The 20,842-nt window shown below is 61.8% G+C and overlaps 2 protein-coding genes across 2 annotated transcripts in view; both read left to right on the top strand.

Moving 5' to 3' along the window:
- Nucleotides 1-3,226: 3,226 nt before the first annotated feature.
- LOC117642996 (disks large homolog 2-like) lies at nt 3,227-9,643 on the top strand. The gene is made up of 7 exons (XM_034381632.1): nt 3,227-3,267; nt 3,811-3,997; nt 4,099-4,300; nt 6,469-6,573; nt 8,020-8,040; nt 9,140-9,549; nt 9,582-9,643. Exons 2-7 carry the CDS (start codon nt 3,814-3,816, stop codon nt 9,641-9,643), a joined length of 984 nt encoding a protein of 327 aa, XP_034237523.1. The 5' UTR covers nt 3,227-3,267; nt 3,811-3,813.
- A 19-nt stretch (nt 9,644-9,662) lies between these two features.
- Nucleotides 9,663-20,842, top strand: part of LOC117642994 (multiple PDZ domain protein) — a 56,878-nt gene continuing 45,698 nt past the window's right edge. Inside the window, exons 1-7 of the mRNA XM_034381631.1 lie at nt 9,663-9,692; nt 9,891-10,148; nt 10,387-10,491; nt 10,805-10,930; nt 12,456-12,593; nt 14,958-15,068; nt 15,237-15,327. Coding sequence (XP_034237522.1) covers nt 9,999-10,148; nt 10,387-10,491; nt 10,805-10,930; nt 12,456-12,593; nt 14,958-15,068; nt 15,237-15,327 — 721 coding nt within the window. The 5' untranslated portion in view covers nt 9,663-9,692; nt 9,891-9,998. The remainder of the gene's footprint in view (nt 9,693-9,890; nt 10,149-10,386; nt 10,492-10,804; nt 10,931-12,455; nt 12,594-14,957; nt 15,069-15,236; nt 15,328-20,842) is intronic.

Here is a 20,842-nt window from a genome sequence, read left to right as displayed (position 1 = left end):
GCTCGCGCCTCGTGCTGCACCCTCCACACTTTTTACGTTTTTCCACACGGATGTTTCTTTGGCATCAACAGGTGGCTGGCTCTGCCGGGGCGGAGGGGTTGGCAAGGCAAGGCGTCGGGCGCGACCCCAACCGGCAGCGGGGCCCCCTTCGACCCAAGGCCTCGGCCCCTGGGCTTTAAGGGTTTTTGGGAATGGTCGGTCGCAGGCCGATTCCGAACAGTGCCTCGACGCTCTCTCTCACTCGCACCTCCCGCGGCACGCTCCGTGAGCGCGAGAGAGACAGAGCGAGCTCGCGGAATGAGCCTGCCGCCGGCGGCGCTAACTCGACACCTTGACTGCCAGGCCGCCGGGCCACGCCCAGGGCCTTCATTAAGCTCTCGTCGGCTAGATCGACTGACAACGGCGGGCAGCATAATTGCCGTCGCGCGTCAAACAACAAACAAACAACAGCAAATCCCTTGTTGCTCTTGTTTTTGTTGTTTTTGTTGGGTTGATGAATGGGCGTCATCGATACTCACTCACTCACCGGAAGCAGAGTCGCGTTTTACCTGCCCGATCGCGCGCTATGAGAAGTGGTGCCCGATTTCAGGAACGAGAACGAGGTATTGTTCGAGTTCGGCGTACCGATACACATGTACACACCCACACACCCACACACACACACACACACACACACACCCCACACACACACACTCACACACACCCCCACCCCTCACACACACACCACACTCTCTCTCTCTCTCTTTTCTCCCACACACACACACAACACACACACACACACGACCAGGCACGACCGACGAGGGCGGCGGATGGCGCTTCGGTTCGCTTGCTCGATGATGCTCGCGCGCGGTCGCCGGCTTAATGTAATTACAGCTTGCTCAACAACACGGGATGCCGCTCAGCGTTTTCCGCCCTCCCCCCCCCCTTCCTTCCTACCGCCCTCGCCGTCGCCCACGCTGTACAGTCCCTGTTCCGAGATCTCCCCCCCCCCTCCCTCTCCCCTGCTCCTAAACCCTACCCCCTACCCTCCCTACACCCAAACATAGACACATTGTAACGAGCGCACACGAACAACACACGCACGCGCATACATTAGCCCTAATTTTTATTCGCGCCGTTGCAGCGACACGCTTGTACATGACATTGCACTAAGCAAACGGCTCCCCCCCCCTTTTTCCCGGACAAACACTCGCCGCGAACGCGACACGCCTTTTCCACGGCGCCACCGCACAGTGGGCCAGAAGCTGGTGGAGGCGGCCAAAACTCTAGACGCGGTTTGAGCTCCAGAGTCGCTAAATGGGACTCGAACCGAACGTGTGACCCCACCAAAGGACTCCTCGTTCGGAGAGCAATCCATTGGTGGGGTCACACGTTCGGTTCGAGTCCCATTTAGCGACTCTGGATCTCAAAACGCGTCTAGAGTTTTGGCCGCCCCCACCGGCTTCTGGCCCACTGTGCACCGCCCAGAGCGCTGGAAGCGGGGCGCGGCGTACTTTGTACTTTTCTTCGCCTCCTTGCCATTGTCGTGCCGCTGTGCCTCGCCCGCCTCCCCGCGAGCTGCCCTGTATTCCCGTCTCCTCCCAAAGCGGCATCGGGAAACGGTGACTGGCGAACGGGCGGGCCGAGGCGGGCGAACGCGTCCCGCGATTGGCAGCCGGCGGCAGCCAGGACAGGACGCCGCCGGGCGAGGCCCCTTCTTGTGCGAGGGGTTGTTTTGACAGTTGGATCCGAGTCGCTCTTTTCCCGCTCCTCCTCGCCGTCGCCCCGACTCGTCCTGCTCGTCCTGAGTCAGGGCGACGGCGAGGAGGAGATCGGTCCGTCGCTCTGTCTCTCTCGCACCCTTACGGAGAGCCCCGTGAGTGCGACGGAGCGACGAGACGACTCCTCCGGATCGCTCGACTTGACGGCTTCATGTTGATGTGTCCGCAGATTTCGTCGTCGCCGGCGCTCCCCTTCCTGAGCCCGGACGTCCTGAGCCCCCCTCCCACGTCGGAGGGCAGTGCCATGGGCAGTGCCATGGGCAGTGCCATGGGCAGTGCGGCGGCGGCCTCGGCAGACGGTGCGCCGGCCGCGCCGACCAGCGACGCCGCGGCCAGTCCAGCGCCCGCCAAGGCCGAGCCCGTGGCCGAGCCGGCCGCCGAGAGCCCCCGCCGGACCAGCCCCGCCAGGAGGAGAAGCACGGACAGCCCCGCCACCGCCAGCCCGACCGCCGCCAGCCCCAGCAGGACCAGCCCCGCCAAGGGCAGCCCCGCCAAAGCCAGCCCCGTCAAGGGTAGCCCCGCCAAAAGCAGCCCCGTTAAGGGTAGCCCCGCCAAAAGCAGCCCCGCCAAGGGCAGCCCCCCAAGCAGCCCCGCCATGCGCGGGGACAGCCCCACCCCCTCCCCCGCCCCCTCCCCCGCGGCCCTGGCTGGCCAGGCCGCGACCAAGGAGGTGTGCACCCTGCGGCAGCTCAGCCCGCTGAAGCGCGTGAGCGAGCCGATAGACATTGGCCCTGCGGGCCCTTCGGGTACTTCGGTCGGCAAGCTCGGCGGCGACGCGCGGCCGCGGCAGCGGAGAAGGAGCTCCACGCGGGACAGCCCGCTCAGGGACGACCCCGAGCTGGAGCCGGAGCGCGCCAGCCCCTGCCGGAGTCCCTGCGCCACTCCGAGAACCCCCTGCCGGAGCACCCCCTGCAGGAGTCCGTGCCCCGGCAGTCCCGCCGGCAGCGCGCACTCCGGGAGTCCCTGCGGCAGCCCTTGCAGTGGAGGCAGTCCCTGCGGCAGCCCTTGCAGTGGAGGCAGTCCCTGCAGCAGCCCCTGCACCGCCAGAAGCCCCTGCCGGAGTCCCGCCAGGGCCAGCCCATCGTCCAGACGCAGCACCCACTCCCGGAGCCCCTGCAGAAGTCCCTGCAGAAGCCCCTGCCGAAGTCCCTGTCGTAGTCCTCGACGAAGTCCTCGACGGAGTCCCGCCCGGACGAGCCAGCCCCGCAGTCCTTGTGGAAGTCCCTGCCGAAGTCCTCGACGAAGTCCTCGACGAAGTCCTCGACGGAGTCCTCGACGAAGCCCCGCCCGAACGAGCCAGCCCCGAAGTCCCTGCAGAAGTCCCAGCCACAGCCCCGTCGGCGGCAGCCCCGCCAAGAAGAGCCCCGTGACGGGCAGCCCCAGCAGGGGGCCTTCCAGGGGCCGGCGCAGCAAGGGCAGCCGACGCAGCAGGGCCACCGCCAGTTCGCGCGGCAGCCCCAGCGACGCCGTCAGCACGGACGACGAGCTGAGCGCCGACCTGCTGCAGGTCAGTCGCCACACTCTCAAAGACAGCAATTTATCTGGAGCAGGTCAGATCAAACCACGGGGCGTTTCGCCGACGCGCTAGGTAAGGCAGAGGCCGGGCACGGGCCCTCGCCAGTTAATTGGATGCTGGCCGTGCGCTCTCGAGCACCAACATGCGACCGGCATGCCACAGGTTCGATTCCGCCCGCCGCCTCCCATTATTTCACGCTTACATATCCGCATTAAAGCGGTAAGGTGACGCATATTTAGCGCTTTGACATGGCGATTTTCCCTATGGAGTGAAAAACCCCTAGGATCAAACTGTGGGCGAACGGAGCGTAAAAGGAGTGAGTGAACTGCGCGGCAAATCGACTTTGGGTCCTTCTGTCCTGAGCGGTTGTTCCGTGTACAGAAACATCTGGGAGAGTGCTGTATCCTGACCTCTTTTTCTTTCAGGACAGTCGCATGCCATCGGCGCTCGGGATGATGCATAGCCCGATTGATTCGATTTGCTTTTGTTTGTTTTGAATTTGCGTGCCTCCCTCTGACTCCCTCGCCCTCGCAGCTGATGGTGCCCGTGGCCTCGTCCGAGCGACTGCCCATGCGGACGCGGACGCCGTCCGTGGGCGACGACCTCGGCGACGACGACCTGGAGGACGAGGAGGTGGCGGCGGTGTGGGGCTCGGACGTGCTGCAGCTGCCCACCTCCCTGGAGATCGACATCCGGATCCGCAAGGGCTCCCTCCCCTTGGGTGCGTAAATCACGTGAATCGCGTCCCCGCCAAGCGCGTCAAACTGAAAAAAAAAATCAATTTCCTCGCGACCAACTTTCCTGATGGCTTTTCCTTTGCAGGGCTGAGCGTGGACTCCGTAGGGCGCGGCGTCAACGGCATGCTGGTCGTGGCCGTGGTGCCGGGCGGCGCGGCCTACCGCGACGGCCGCATGGTGCCCGGCGACCTAGTCGTGTCCGTCAACAACGAGTCCCTGCGCCACGTGACCAACGCCCAGGCCCGCGCCATCCTCAAGAGGGCCAACCTCGTCTCCACGCACCTCAAGTGGGTACCACCGCCGCCAGCGCCCCCTCCCCCTGATTCCGCACAGTGCGGCCGTCGCACAGTGGGCCAGAAGAACGGCGGAGGCGGCCAAAACTCGCGACGCGTTTCTAGCTCCGAAGTCGCTAAATACGACTCGAACCGAACGTGTGACCCCACCAATGGATTGCTCTCCGAACGAGGAATCCATTGGTGGGGTCACACGTTCGGTTCGAGTACCATTTCGCGACTCTGGAGCTCAAAACGCGTCTAGAGTTTCGGGCGCTTCCGACGGTCTTCTGGCCCACTGTGCGTCGGGTTGTCTCTCTCGCACCGGTACAAAGTGCCCCACGAGTGCGAGAGAGAGAGAGAGAGAGAGAGAGAGAGAGAGAGAGGGAGAGAGAGAGAGAGAGAGAGAGAGAGAGAGAGAGAGAGGGGGAGAGAGAGAGAGAGAGAGAGAGAGAGAGAGAGAGAGAGAGAGAGAGAGAGAGAGAGAGAGAGACGGAGAGAGAGAGAGAGAGACAGAGAGAGAGAGAGAGAGAGAGAGAGAGAGAGAGAGAGAGAGAGAGAGAGAGACCTCCACAGTGCAGTGCGCCGGGAGGGAGGTCACTCGGCCGTGAGTGGCGACGCCGCGATGGCGTGTGTGGCGTCGCGTGCTGCCTCGCGGTTCCGCCGTAATGCTCTCGATCATCTCGATTGATGAGTGTTTCGCATTACGGGACGCGGGGCGTCCCGCAGGCTGTCTCTCTCGCACTCGTGACGAGCCCCGATGGGTGCGAGAGAGACAGAGCGACGGGACGCCCCGTTCGGAATCAGCCGGGCTGGCAGCATGCACGGCCCCAGGCCCCAGGCACGGGCCCTGGCGGGGCAAGGATCTCCAGTGTCTCAGAGGCACGGGGCCCGGCGGCCGGGCGAGGCAGGGGCGACCGCAGAGGGGGTGGAGGTACCTCGGGAGACGTTGATTGGGGCGAGGCGAGGGACATCCCTGGGATATCGGATGGGCCAACGGCGGCCAACGGGGTGGACCCTCTCTGCCCCAGGGTACGCTCCACCAGGGTACGCCCCGCACGGCGAACAGTGTGCCCTGGTTTCCCTCGCCCACCCTGGAAAAAGCGGACATTTTACCAGGGTGGGCCTGGGCCACGCCAACACTGTGTTCGCCGTGCGCCGCAGGGCTCGACCCGCAAGGCGAAGCTGCTCGCCGCTTCAGAGCGGCTTTCCTGGCCGCGCCCCGCCACGCCCGCCCGCCCCGCCACGCCCGCCACGCCACGCCCGCCACGCCACGCCCCGCCACGCCCCGCCACGCCCCGCCACGCCCCGCCACGCCTACCCAGCTTCTAGAGCCGCCCCGGAGGCCCGGCGGCGGCGCACGACCACCACGCTGGTACACTGCGACGCCTGCCCTCCGCCGGCCAAGTCCTGCTGGTCCTATAGTGGCCCCTGGCTCGCCCCTGGCGCACTGGGGCCTCAGAGTCGCTCTCAGGTGGGAAGCCCCGTGCCGGGTAATCTTATTACGTAAACAGGATGACCGGGGCGCGGGGCGGGGAGCGGGTCCGCGGAGACGGGGCCCCCGCGGCCGCCCCGCCCGCGCAGCGCAGCGCAGCGCGCAGACCGTCCTGGCCGCCCGGCAACCTGCGCCGAGGCGACCTAGTCCGAGCCGTCCACGCCGTGCGCGCCGTTCGCGTTGCACACGGTTAATATCGAGAGTGCGGTAGGACCGGCTGGCGCGCCACGCCCCGCCACGCCCCGCGCCGCCACGCCACCGCCTTGCCGGCACCCTCGTCGCGGACGCGTCGGAGTGCCCCGCGGACGCGGCCACCGGGAACCGTGATTCACCGCCCTGTCGGCCAGGCCGTCGGCCAGGCCGTCCGTCACGGCTATATCCCCGAGCTATCCGGCCGTTCGCTCCCCCGCTCTCTCGCTTCCATTTTTTTGCCGCGTTAATCGGCGTGCTGGCGCGGCTGGCGGGGCTCCGGATTTATGTAGTGGCGGTGCGGTCGGGAAAGTGATAACCCGCTACGGCGGGAAGCCGGCGGCGCGCCCTCGACCGCAGTGTCGCGGGTTCGACGCCCGGCAAGTGCCGCGCCAAGGCGCCCGTTTTCATGCGCTCGGGCGCGCGCCTTTTTGTGTGTGTGAGTGCGCGTGTGTGTGTGTCACACTGTGTCACGCCGTGTGTGCTTGGTGTGCCGCAGCGTGGTGTACATCCCCGGGGAGGCGGCCGCCGCCTACCGACGCTCGCTGGCCGAGGTGCCCACCGTGACGCCGCCCCCGAAGCACAGCAAGCAGCCGTCACCTAGGTGAGCGCCAAGCCAGCCGACACCTGCACAAAAAATCAACCAAAAAACGTTAAAAATTTGACGAATATGTCTTTTAATTTTCTAAACTCCTTGTGCTCATAGAAGGCAATAAAAACGCTGTAAATCATATAACTATCCTCCAGGATAAATAATTACTCTATAACCGTGTATTTTTTGAACGTTAGCGATATTTTAGATTTGTTTTTTTCTTTTTCTGTTTTGACACTGTTGTAGGCACTTAAACTTGCATCATGCAGTGTTGTAAAGCGTGTACAGGCTTGACGCAACATGTATTGCGGGTTTTCCGCCTAGCACCTGTTTATTTCTGTGCAATGATACAAAGTTGCGCAGGCCTGATACTCGCTACAGGGTGAAACGCACTGTCTTGACAACATTTTCACCACAAGTAGTCATTCTTTCTCTCTGATATTACTTAGTTGGAAGCATAAAATAAATTCGTGTTCGGGAGTTGAAACTGTAAAACCGTTGGGGTTCCCTCTGCATGTTAGTCCACTTCCGGGATGACTTTATGCCAAGCGGCCGCGGAGACGTGTACATGTAACAACAACCTGCTTATGTCTGTGTCGCATTTTACTGTGTTGGCGTCTCAATTCAACCATTGACCAAACTTTTAGACATTTAAGTCAGTGCAAATTTCTTTTATGTTGAATTTAAGTTTGCTTTATTTCTGGCTGACGTGAACGTTTCTTTTTTGTTTTCTTAGCGTTTTTCTACTGCATGCAGATCTCGGTCTGGCCCTGCACTTGAACCACCTTTAGGTTTAGCCAAACAAGGTGACTATGTTTTGATGTAGATGAACATGCATGGCTGCCTGCGCCACGCCCCTTTCCCACGCTTCAGTCCCCTCCCGCCCTTTCACTTCCAGATTTTATTTAAAACCGCAAATAAAATTTAAAAAAAAAACAAGCTTTAAAAAGAAATGGAGACGTATCCGCCGGTCCGGCGATGAGCTGCTTACAGTGTGCGTGGCCAAGTCTCCGTGTTTGGCGAGCTTGCCACTGGGTGCGCTGTGGTGCCGCCTGTGGCCGGCGCGGCTGTGCGCTTTAGCCTCGCAGTGTTGCCAATCGGTTTTCTTTGACTCCCTTGTGGCATGACTAACTAGCGTTGGCAGACTGAAAGTGCCCTCTAGTGTGTGTGTAGGAACTTGGACGTGGCTTGACTGTTCGTTTGCTTATCATTGTTTGAAAACAAAACAAAAAAAAATGGGATCCGGGGTTAAAATGATGTACAGGTCCCACGAGTCTTTCCGGGGGTAATCCGCTGAAAGGGAAGTTGGACACCCGAGCCGGGAACAAGAAAACTAAGAGCACCCAAGCACCCCACTCCACTCCCAGCGAGCCCCAGAGCTGTGTCGATGATTCACGGGGTAGGTTCTAATGCTTGTTTCTCACGCTATCGCTCCTCCTTCTGTTTGGTGCTCGCCAGGATCTTTCCTGAGTACTACCGGTAAGTGACTCGCCGCTTCTCGCTCACAGCTAGACTATCTCCCCGACCCCGTCTGCTGGCTGCTTCCGGGCTTTGTCGCTGTCTCCCTCGCACCCAACGGGGGCGTCTCCCAGGAGCACTGTAAGAAAAAAGTACGGAAAAAGTACGGAACATGTCTGGTCAATAATTTGCCTGGAACGTCCGTACTTGCCAACTACGGAACGTTCCCTACTTTTTTTCCGTAACCATTTGCATGGGTTCATATGGAGCAAGTACGGAACGTTCCGTACTTTTCTCCGTACCTCCGTACTATATTTTTCTGTACCATTTCCGTACAAAAGTACGGAATTTTTTAACAGTGAGTGAGTGGGAAGCAGCGACGAAAGTTCGGAATCGGCCTGCTGTACAGTCGATGCTGCACCAAGCTGTTGTTGTTTCAAAGGGGCGGTGCATCGGGAGATAAGCTTCTCAGATCTAGTTTTATCCAGCTTTCATTCTCTCTACTATATCTACCTAAGTAGTCTCTTTGGTACGATAATTTAGCGTCTTAGTCTTTTCTGACTCATCTCTAATTAATTTCGTCACACGCCGCATTCTAAACTAGATTATTTAAACAAATTAAGGCAGCCAACTTTGACATTACGTTAATACCAGCCAGCCCATTTCCCTAAATTATTAATCCCCATAAGGCTAATGAAACAGAAACATGATTACGCAAACTTGACTTGGCTTCACGAAAGTGGACGGGGTTCGTCCCGCGGCCCCCTCTTCGTTGGCAGGGCGTTCCTCTGCTGGCATCGCACATTGTGCCAGAAGACCGGTTCGGGCAGCCAAAATTCTCCACGCGTTTTGGGCTCCAGGGTCGCTAAATGGGACTCGAACCAAATGTGCGACCACATCAATGGATTCCTCGATCGGAGTGCAATCCGTTGGTGGTCTCTCACGTTTGGGTCGAGTCCTGTTTGGCGAATCTGGGGCTCAAAACGCGTCAAGAATTTTGGCCGCCCCAACCGGTCTTCTGGCGCAATGTGCGTCGCGCCGAGGAGGGCCCGGGAGGTCATGGGTTCGAATCCCGGCCGCCGTTGCTTTTTCTCTGCCTCACGTGTCCGTATTTGCGCAGCTCGCCGTACATCCACGAGGGCGGGCCGGACGCGCGGACGCGCAGCGCCAGCGAGAGCTCGGGCGACCTCCTTGAAGAGCCGCCGGAACCGCCTGCACCCGACGAGGACCCGGAGCCGCCACCGCCGCCGGACGAACCGCCCGGGCCGTCGCCGCTCCCGCCGCCACCCGAAGAACTCCTCGCGGAGGCCGAGTCGCTGCCGGAGTCCGAACCAGAGTACCCGACCGCGCCGCTCAAGCCGACGTCCACGCCGCTGTACGCGCACGTGGTCGGCAAGGAGTTCCAGCTCTCCTCCGAGGAGAGCCTCAACGAGGAGCTCCTGCGCCTCCGGGACGACATCTGCCCGGCCGTCGGCCAGACCGAGCTCCCCTCGGTTGGCACGTCGCCGGCGGAGCGCTCGCCCGTGCTGAGCGCGCGCAGCCTGCGCAGCCTCCCCGTCCAGGAGTTCCCCGTCGTCGGCACCTCGCCGTCGCCCGACGCGCTCGACGCCCTCGACCACGATGACCGGCTGCGGCCAGCCGCCAGCGCCACCAGTCGGCGCGTGAGCCTCCAGGTGAGTCGCGGGTTCGAATCTCCGCGCTGAAGCCCTTTTGCATCGGCGCTAGCCAGGGGCGGATCCGGGAAGGGGTTCGGGAGGGGGAGCGATGTCGCAGAAATCGCCTACTTCCAGGGGCAAAGGGCGGCTTTACCTTTCAGGCGGCTTGGGTGACGCCAACTCGCTAACTGCTGACTTGTCCTTCTGCCTGTGCAGGTCGAGAAACCGGCGCGGTCCCACGAGCGGCGCTACAGCTCCGTGTCGCCCGTGCCGCACGTGCGCGTGTGGGAGCCCTCGGACCAGGCGCCGGAACAGGCCGCCGACATGACGGTGTCGCAGCCCCAGGGCCACGCCGGCCACCAGGACCACCAGGCCTCCGCCATCCTGCTGGCCAAGCGGTGGGGGCCGGAGAGGATCGTGGCGGTGCGGCGCGAGCACGACTCCAGCCTGGGCATCAGCATCGTGGGCGGCAAGGTGGGCGCCAAGGCCCCAAGCCTTGGTCGTTTTCGTCGCTCTGTCTCTCGCCCACCTACACGGGACGCCCCATGCGTGGGAGAGAGACAGGGCGGCGGAAAAGACTCTCTGAAATCTGTCTGCTGTTTCTCTCCTATTCATGAGGCGTCCCTTAAGAAAGCGAGAGACAGCGTTTGCGGCCTTTCGTCGCTCTGTCTCTCTCGCACACTGCTAACCCCGCACGACTCGTTCCGTCCAGGTCGACCTCTACAACGCCGGCCCCGACAGCAGCTCCTCAATCACCGGCATCTTCATCAAGAACGTCCTGGCGCAGAGCCCGGCCGGCAGGACGCAGGAGCTTAAGGTGAGCAGAAAACCATTTCGACCAGAGCCTCCCATCAAAAGAGACCCATCTTTAACCTAATGAAAAGGATAGGCCTCTTTAGCCGGGAGGCGTCGCTTTGTCTCTCTTACTCTCGCGCGCGATCTTGGCGACCTTGATCGACGCGCGTTTTCTGCTGAAACCGCATTCGGGTTCCCGAACGGCCGGCGGCGGGGGGTATCGCCACAACCACCCTGCAGTTGGAGTCCGCGGGGCGGCGCGGCGCTACCCCCTGCCGCGCACGGGGTATCCACGCGACGCGACGCCACCCTCCACAATGTCTTCGGCTTTGCAGACGGGCGACCGCATCCTGGAGGTGGACGGCATGGACCTCCGGTCCGCCAGCCACGACCGCGCCGTGGAGGTGATCCGCGCCGCCGGCAACCCCGTCCACTTCCTGGTGCAGTCCCTCATACAGTGGGTGAGTACCGCAGGCCAGACAGACACTCCACCACAAAAACGGGAAAAGGCGCGCTAGCTGGGGGTAGACAACGCGGAAGAGGAACTCGGGGAGGGGATGAGGGAGACAGACAAAGCAGTCATTGTCTCGTTAGTTTTGTCTTGACAAACTGAAAAAAAAATCAAGCGAAAGTTTCCCACAAGGGAAATGGAATTAAAAAGATGTGACGTCCTTGTATCTTTCCTTCCCCCACAATCTTCTGTCTCTTCTACATGGAAATGCAATGTGTGTTGAAAATTAACCACTCCACCGGCCTCGCGGATTCGATAACTGGGAACTTAGCCCAGCGTCCTGGTCCGCCTGGAGGCCGAGGCCAGGCACAAGGTGGTGGCCGAGGCCAAGCCCAAGGCCAAGCCCAAGGTCAAGCCCAAGGTCAAGCCCAAGGTCAAGCCCAAGGTCAAGGCCGTGGCCTTGCTAGCGACGGGTAATTACTCCCAGTGTATGCCCCACGGGGTGGCTGAGCCTGCACCCCAAGCATGGTGTTCGAAAGCTTGTCCGTCTTAGACACCCCACTCCATTGAACGTCACACTTGGTTGAGTCTTTTGAATTTTGCCGAGGCGCCTCCCGTCGTCGTTCGCGCCTCTTTTTCTGTAGCCCACCACCACGTACTTGCGGGTCATCCTATTTTGGTTGGAAAGTGAGCATTTTGTCTAGGTCACTGTGACAATGAATCCGGCATGACTGTTGCGTTGTAACGTCCAAGTCACGTACATACCCCCCACGTTGTCATGACGATGTATACTGTTTTGTGAAACCAAGCATGGCTTTCCCTCTTGAGATCTTTGAAGATGACTCTTGTTTCTCTGTACCGGGGTCCGTGTCGCCCCTCCTTGGATTGTGTCGGTATAAAGACAGAGTGCACGGCGTTGAGACTGTAATGTAAATATGAACGACACTTCGTACTACTTCACCTCTTCTTGCAGTCACTTTAGACTTTCTGCTGCAGCCAGTTAGAGTCTGGCGACGCTTGGTGTGGTTTGGTTTAGAACATTGTCCAATTGTGTTGAAACGAAAGCCTTGCGTTGGGTTGCCATTTTCATTTTGCTTCCATGATTTTGTTGTGTTTTTGTTTCTGAGAAGGGCGGCGTTCAGAATTCGCCCACTTTTAGCACTTTGTATCTTAGTCGTAGAATGTACACATCAATTATAACTGTAATACGCGCAGCTGCTGTAAACTTGGACGACAGTAATATATCTTTTTTTTTAAGCGCATTTCTGAACGTCCCCTTCGTTGCGGACTCAACGGAGAGGGCTGCGTACGCACTTGTATATAAAACCCTCTCGCCGTAGCCGAGGTCATTAAATAGTGGGACCGACGGCCTGAGCCGGCGGGTTCTAATCCTACTTGACACTTTTTTTCTCCTTTTTTTTGGGTCGTAATTCTTTTAATTTGTGCCGGCAGCCCTCTCTAGCGTGCGCGGCTGCGCCGTGGCTGCGCGTGTGGCGTGTGGTTGGAGTGGTCTAGCGCTTGTGTTGCCGTTGCAGAGCGGGGCCGCTCCGCTCCCGAGTCATGCGCCCCACGCCTCCTGCACAGGACCTGCCCGCGGAAGCCTGGCCAGCGTGGGATCATCCCAGGGCTCCCTGCGACGCGCCGCCCCACAGCCCCCCGCCAGCGGCGCCGCCAGCCCAGGGGGCCCAGGGGGGCCAGGGCCCGGCACAGGGGCCGCCGGGGCCGCCGGGGCCCCCAAGGGGTTCCCAGGCCCAGGGCCCGGCCCCGGCGGCCCAGCAGTAACCAGGACCAACTCCAAGAGCGCCGCCTCGCCGCGCTCGCCCTCAGAGGTACACTTTGACCCCTCCAAGACCCCCAAGTTGTCCCTGTTACGGTCAGGCGCCCGCCAGCCCCACAGGGGCGACGCGCCCGGCCTGCTTTTATTGACCGTCCGTACTGCTTTTTCCTTTTTTCGACGCCAGAGTGCCGCCAGATGACAATCTCCGCGCCGCGACGAGTGGAGGACGGACAGACAGTCGGACGGAAAAACATACAACCTGACAGACAACCAGACAGACAAACAGACAGACAGGCTGACAGACAGTGCCTACCCCAGCCTAGCTGGTCCGGCACAACATAAGCACTGTCATGTAATTGCCCAACTTGGACGTGGGCCCTAGCAGGCCCTAGTGGGGCCCTGGTGCAAGGGCCAAAGCGAGTGTGAAGACAAAGGCTTCCTTCCCCTTCGGGTCCCCGTCCCCCCTCCCCTCCCCCTCCACGCCCCGCGGCCCTTTTGTACCGCGGGCGGCCCGCCGCGCACTCGCGCCAAGTCTTGCAGGTGCGCCAACTAAAGCAGAAGTTCACTATCGCGCTGCGTCCGCCTGTGCCGGCTGCTGCCGAACGCCTCGCTCCGTCTCACTCGCACTCTACGGAAAGGCCTCGCGAGAGCGACAGAGACGGGGCGACGAGCGCGTTGTTCGGCCGGCTGCTGGCGCTGCACAGTGGGCCGGAAGACCGGTGGAGGCGGACAAAATCCCAGACGCGTTTTGAGCTCTAGCGTCGCTGAATGGGACTCGAACCGAACGTGTGATCCCACCGATGGATTGCTTTCCGAACGAGGAATCCATTGGTGGGGTCACACGTTCGGTTCGAGCCCCATTTAGCGACTCTGGAGCTCAAAACGCGTCCAGGGTTTTGGCCGCCTGCACCGCGGTCTTCTGGCCCACTGTGCGCTGCTGGCGCTGCTGGTGCAGGCGGCGCGCGCGCTGGAGGAGCGCTAAAAGAGCGCTGAAAGAGCGCTGCCCCTGAAAGCCGCGCTGACAGCGGCCAAAGTGGCTGAAGGCGCTGAAGGCGCTGAAGGCCGCGGAGAGCGTGGAAAGCGTGGAACGCCGGAACGCCTGGAATACTTAATGCCCCCCATTGTTACCTCGCCAGCACACCGTAGCACAGCGCAGGCCGGGCCCGGCCAGGCCCGCCCCGCCGCCACGGCCGTTGCATAAAACGGCCCCGGCTTGTAATTTGAATTTTGTCGCCGACCTTTAAATCTCAAATCTCGCTTAAGCCCGCGCGGCGACGCGACGCTGCAAAAGTCACGTCGGGCTCCTTGTTTGCACCTCGCTCCGCCTCGCCACTGGGATTTAAGGGGCGCCGCGTTTCCATTTGGCGACGACAACAACCGGCAGGCTGATTCCGAGGGTCGTTTTCGTCGCTCTGTCTCTCTCGCTCGTTTACGGGACACCCCACGAGTGCGAGAGAGACAGAGCGACCAAAACGACTCTCGGAAGCAGCCTGCAGTCCGCCGCCGCCGTCGGAGACTTTGTTGCAGTTGGCTCCGAGTTGAACGTGAAAAATGTGCGCCCTTTCGCGCCCTCAATCCGAAAGTGTGTCCGCTTCGCCGGTTTCCCAGGCAGTGTCGCCGGCGCGGCGCTCCTTTGCACTAAAATAGCGACGCTTTTACCAGCGCTGCGTCCGTGTTCGTCTCGCGGCCGCCACCTGACAGTGGTGGAGCCATGGCGCGGGGCGGCGGAGTGAAATATTTTCCCGGAGACGCTGTCTGTGTGTGTGCGTCTCTCTCGCACTCACAGAGGGCCTCGCCATGAAAGAGGAAATGTGTCCTTTAGTCCGTACACGTCTGGAGCTTACTTTCCGCCCTGTTTTCTCTGAGGCCAAGGACGCCGCCTTGCACCGCGAGCTCCTTACAGTGGCCAAAAAAAGGAGTTGAAAACGAGAGAGAAAACGCAGAGGAAAAAACCATAAAAACCTCGCTTCTACTTGATTCCGGCTGCACACAAAGCAAGCGAAGCAAGCCGCCAGCTGAATCGGAGCGATTCGCCTCGCAACAAAAGCTTGCTTAGTCGAGCCGCCGGCTTTTGTCTTGGTCTGACGGCCTTGCGCTCCGTGCCATTCGTTTTTTTGTTTTCTGTCCCCCTTTTTTTTAGTTTTTTTTTTCACTGTCTTTTTGTGTTACCGCTTCGTAGGCGCCTGCGAGCGACGTGCGTGCCGCTACCAAGGCGCCGGGGACGGCGACGACGGGGACGGGTCTGACGCCGGCCGCCGCCGCCAAGCCAGCCGCCAAGCCGGCCGCCGCCTCCTCCAGCGAGGAGGACTCCGACGACGACGAGGACACCCGGGACATGGAGGGACGCATCTACACCAAGAAGGGCAAGGAGGTGAGCGGCGCTGTCTTCGATGCCTGCTGCCCGTACGGGACTCCGCATGAGTGCGAGAGAGGCCGAGCGACGAATCCGACTCTCGGAATGAGTCTGCCGGGCTAGAGGCCCTGGCTGGGCACGTGACTGGGAGCAAGGCCGTGACGGAGGTGCTGGTGCTGCCCGCAGATATCCAGAGCGAGTGCCGGAGCAGTGAAGCGGAGCAAGGACGAGATCGCCAACGACCCCGAGGAGGAGGACGAGTTCGGCTACACGATGAGTGAGTACAGTGCTGTGGGAGCCAAGACGTGCCTGGGCGGGGCGGGGGGCGGGCGGCGGGGCGGGGCGGGGCGGGGCGGGGCGTGCCGTGTTCGGGTGATTGCCGCCGTCCGCCGTTCGGTCGCAGTTCCCTTCATGCATTATTCTGCCTAAGCAGGCCGAGGCAGGCCGAGGCAGGCCGAGGCAGGCCGAGGCAGGCCGAAGGCGGGGTGCCTGCCTGTGCGTAGCGCGTAGCGTGAGCTCGCGAGCACCGCCCCTAACGCCGCCCCTACATCCAGAACCGCCCCGCCCTGCCCCGCCCTGCCCCGCCCTGCCCCGCCCCCCGCGCCGCGCAAGCACGAGGCCGTAAAGTTCGACCCGGATGTCAACACCGTTTTATCGCCTCGTCATTTCCGCTGCGACTACCGATACAGGCGGGGCTGCGGGGCGGGACGGGACGGGGCGTACTCTGGCGGCGAGGGTTGGCCGTTCCGTTGGTGCAGCCTGATTCCGCGCAGTGTTTCGTCGCTGTCTCTCTCGCACCCATACGGGACACCCTACGAGTGTGAGAGAGACAGAGCGAATCGGGCGATTGGCCGTGGGTTGGAAACTGCCGATGCGCCGTCGCTCTGAGTGACGGCCGGGCCGGGCCGGGCCGGGCCGGGCCGGGCTGCGGGCCTGGACTGGGTAAAAGAAGGCTTCCGAGGGATTTGAACCCGAACACCTGTCAAGGAGGCTTTATTCCGGAGCCCCCAGGTCCCGCACGGGCAGTGCTGTTGTGGTGGAGAGCGCCCGACGAGGCTCGGCCGGCAGCCAGCCCGGCGGAGCCGCCCCGCGGGTTGCCTAGCCTCGCGTCGTCGGGCGCTCTGCCGCTGCGAGGCGACATGGCGGTGAGGCCGCGCCGGCAGTTCGCTCCGTCCTCGCACCTCCCGCCAGTCCTCCACGACGACGCCCTTGAGGAGGAGGTACGGGAGCGGAGAGACGGCGGGAGAAAAGTTGCGACGGTTTGCAGAGCTCTGGGGCCCACTCGGCGCGGAAGCAACCCAGCCAGCGCCGCGGGTCTGGCCGGCCCGGGCTCCACTTCCACTATGATTTATAGGCTTTTCTGCTGACAGATCCACTGCCGCGGCACTGCCGCCCGCCGGCCCGGTCGCCTGTCTTGCTTCTCCCCGCCCCTCCCACCCCGTTTCCACCTTTCCCGTCAACCCAAACCCCCCACAACCCCCTGGGCCAGGGGCCCTGGGCCTCGCTGCTGCGTAAGTCCGCGGGGCCGCTGATCCCCCTAAACACACCCCCTGCCCGCGTGGCAGTGCCGTGGCAGTGCCGTGGCACACTGAGTCGCTAAGGTCCTGCCTGCCTTGGCCACACTGTGCGTGCGTGCGTGTGTGTGTGTGTGTGCGCGTGTATGTGTGTGTGGCGTGACAAACGCGCCGCTGCCATACAACAACTTGGCTCCGCTCGCTCCGCTCCGCTCGTCGAGCGCGCCCCGCCCCGCCCCGCCCCGCCCCGCCCCGCGCCACTCTCCGCCACTCCATCGCGGGGCAAACCGCGGGGGCAACCACGGGGACGGGGCCGCTGGCTGTAATGGGCCCAGTGTATAATTGCGACTAAATAAAACGACACAGTCCGGAATAAAATATTTAAAAACAAAAATTTCCAGCTAGCCGCGCGTTGCCCGGCTGAGCGCGGCGGGATTTGAACCCCCGGCACGCCCAGGGCACGCCTCGCTGAATGATACGGCATGCGCACGGGAGTAACTTAGCGTAATGGGGCGACACGCACACAGGCACAGACAGTGGGACATGCTCACACAGACAGAGAGACGCACACACACACAGACACTCACACAGGGAGGGAAGCGATGTGGGTCAGGCCACGTGTGGACTGGCCGGTGGTGGTCAGTTTGGCTTGCCGCCCTATTTGGCCCACGCTCTCACGCGAACGACCACGAGGCACGGACACGGCGCGGCACGCGTGTCTCCCATGGCCAGTGCTGGCACGCGGATTGGTCGATCGGGATTTTGGTTGGTTCGGAGGCGCGGACGCGGCCGACGCGCCCACTGCCAGAAATACAACGCCGCGCGATCGGCGATCGGAGACATTTGTTTTCCTGCTGAATATTTCGAAATTTCCAAGATTTTTGTTAACAGTGCCGCGACTTGCCGTTCCATTCATCATTCATCCTCAATCGTACACTGTTTCTTTCAAAATTTATCCGGAGAGCGCGCTCCGGGCTTGCCGGGCCTGCCTGGTCTGCCCATGCGCTGCGGAAGTTATTCTCCGGGGAGCCTCCCTCCCCATCCACCGGCAAAGTGCAGAATAACTGCTTGGCCTGATTAATTATTCACGGGAACAGGAGAAAGGAGCGAAGAAAAGATTCGGACGTCTCGGCGGATGTACTGGCCCTGGTGCTGGGCTGCCGGCATGGCGTCGCCACGCCATTAACTCGTTCTACGGGTCAATCAGTCCCTGTGGAGGACGGAGCAGTCTTGGAGCGTCCTGGAGGGTTCTGGAGAAGTTCCTGGAGCGTCCTTTTCGGGGTCCTGGAGATGTTCTTCGAGAGCAGCGTCCTCAAGGTTCTGGAAAAGTTCCTGCAAAAATCCTGGTTGGTCCGGGGGAAGTTCATGGATAGTCCTGGAGGGTTCTGTAGAAGTTCCTGCAGAAGCCTGGAGGGTCCTCAGGGTCCTAGAGAAGTTCTTACAGAGCCCTGGAGGGTCCTTGGGGTCCTGGAGAGTCCGAGGGAGGTTCATGGATAATCCTGGAGAGCCATCTAGATCCTGGAGAAGGTCCCAGTTACTCCTTAAGGGTCCTCAGGGTCCTGGAGGGTCCTCAGGGTCCTGGAGGGTCCTCAGGGTCCTGGAGGGTCCTCAGGGTCCTGGAGGGTCCTCAGGGTCCTGGAGGGTCCTCAGGGTCCTGGAGGGTCCTCAGGGTCCTGGAGGGTTCTCAGGGTCCTGGAGGGTCCTCAGGGTCCTGGAGGGTCCTCAGGGTCCTGGAGGGTCCTCAGGGTCCTGGAGGGTCCTGGAAGGGCATCGTTATTCAACATTCAATCAACCCGCGCCGTGTTTCGACACCATTTTTATTGCCTCTGCGCCCCTTCAACCTGTCTGCGCGTGTCTGCGTGTGTCTGTGAGCGTCTGTGTGTGTGTGCGCGCGGCGCGTGCTTAGTGTAATGGTTCGGTGTGCTTGCTCCCTGACACGGCTGCTCGTTATTGGCCGCACCATTCATCACCGCTTTGCCGGCCCCCTCCCCCTTCTCCCTGGATAAGATTAATTGCGCGGGCCAGGGCTGCGCTGGGCTGCGCTGGGCTGCGCCACTGCCGCCACTGCGGTCCTGCGCTGCGCCGCTGGGTCGCTGGGCTTCGGTTTCAGGGTTTTAAGACCCAAGAGCCGCCGCTAGGGAGAGGGGTAGCGCTCAGTCCGCCTTGGCTGCCTGCCTGGCCGGAGCACAGTGGGCCAGAAGACCGGCGGAGGCGGCCAAAACTCTAGACGTGTTTTGAGCTCCAGAGTCGCTAAACAGGACTCGAACCGAACGTGTGACCCCACCAATGGATTGCTCTCCGAGCGAGGAATCCATTGGTGGAGTCACACGTTCGGTTCGAGTCCTGTTTAGCGACTCTGGAGCTCAAAACGTGTCCGGGGTTTTGGCCGCCTCCACCGGTCTTCTGGCCCACTGTGCGGAGGGCTGGCTGGACCGCGTTTAGCAAAATGCCGAGTTTTACGTCAGCTTTACGTCGTCGTCGGGGAGGGGTCGGTTTTTACCCTTTCTGTTCTCACCGCCGGCGGACGCCGAGTCGCCTCGCCCGCCGTTTTCTTTTCGCCTTTTTTTATTTTATAAAGTGATTTGAACAAGCGAAGCGGAGGGCGCTAGCGCCAAGCTCGCGCCAGGCACACTATCGGCAAAGTCTCCCCTGCAGCGCCGTGCCGCCGTGCCGCGCGGCTCGCCCTGCATATCAGTTTGCTAGTCTGGCGAGACGACGCCCCGTAAAAAGCATCTCGCAGATTGCTGGGGAGATAGCGGTGCCAGCGGTACCGACGTACCTGCGGGGCCGAGGAGAGAGAGAGAGGGGGGGGGGGACCCTGTCGAAAACAAGCCAAGTACGCATCCCTTTGAAGTGCTTAGGCCTACTCTGTAGCAAGCAAGCGTTAAGAAGTGTTGAGTTTTCGGTGAACGGAAACTTATCCTGCGCTGGTGACTGTCAAGCGACGATGACAGGTCTCTTCTAAAGTCGAAAATGCAAGACAAGGCCGGAAACCTCTTGCGTGAATTTGGTTTTCGTGGTTTGAGTGGTGGAGCAACTGGTGGAAGTTACGTCTTGATAAACTAAACTGGCCCTGTAGTCGCTGCTTAACGGTTGCACGCTTGTCGTACAAAGTTGAACCAGCTCCTGCAAGAGGGCCTCGTCCCGCGCTAAGCTGGAGGTAAGTCTTAAAGACGGTCATGTACCGCACCGTGACGCACCGCGCTAAGCCCCGCCGCCCAGGGCGCCACCTAGCGGCACTGCGGCATGCCGGCGAGGGGGGGGGGCGTGGCAGGGGGCGGGGCGCGGCGGGGAAGGCCCGAGCGCGGCCGAGGCGCTCCGAACGGGTCCGAGCGGCACTGGCGCTGCCCGCGCTGCCGAGGGCTTGCCTCGCCGCTCCGCCTGGCTTTGCCGCGAAACCGCTTCGGTCTTCGGTTCGGTTCGGCCTTTCGCGCCAGTCGAGGCCGCGCCGCCGCACCGCGCCCGCCGCACCGCGCCGTGACGAGCCGAGCACGCCCGGGCCGAGCCGAGCCGAGGCACGCGGAGCGAGCCGGTGCGTTTGGCGCGCGCCGCGCGTCTGCGTTGTTGTCGGTGCGCGACTGTGCGTGTTTGCGTGTGTGTGAGTAGTGTGACATGGGGTGGCGTGTAGCCATGTGGATGCCATGAGGTGCCGTGCCATGATAGCGTTACCCCACCATGGAGACCATAGCGGAGGATGCCAACGAGCTGGAGCTGGAGCTAGGTACATGTCTACGTAAGGATTTTCCATTTCCATTTTTCCTTTTCGACTTTCTGATCCGCTCTCGGCGGGCCTGAAAAAAGCCGGCCGCCTCGCTCGCGCCGAGCGGCCGTCGCGTCACAAGGACGTCCCCGGCGTCGCCAGCGCGTCACCAGCGCGTCGCCGGGGGGCGTCCCGGTGACGTCACCGCGCGTCACTGCAGGTGTGTTTGTGTGTGTGTGGTGTGTGTGTGTGTGTGTGTGTGTGCGTCTGTGTGTGCGCGCATGTGCACGTCGCCGACGTCACGCGTCGCGTCACCAGCAGCAGGCTTGGCGGGCCGAGCTTGGCGGGCCGCGGTCGCCGGGCAGGGCCTGGTGCGGCGTCCAGCTGTGAGAAGAAGGAGAATGGGAAGGGGGCGTCGACCAAAACGGACAATCGACGCGCGGATGGCGCGGATTCGTGGATTCGGATCGGGCTCGCCGTTCGTGACGTTCGTTTCGCTTCTGCCTCCGCGGACACGCTCGGCGCGCACACACCGCTGCACACGTGGTGCCCCGCGTGCGCAGACTCTGAGTCGCTCC

The sequence above is a fragment of the Thrips palmi genome, unplaced genomic scaffold (assembly GCF_012932325.1).
Source record: "Thrips palmi isolate BJ-2018 unplaced genomic scaffold, TpBJ-2018v1 HiC_scaffold_16, whole genome shotgun sequence".
Lineage (NCBI taxonomy): Eukaryota > Metazoa > Arthropoda > Insecta > Thysanoptera > Thripidae > Thrips > Thrips palmi.
Note: the sequence above shows the minus strand (reverse complement) of the source record. Positions and strands in the feature narration are given on the sequence as shown.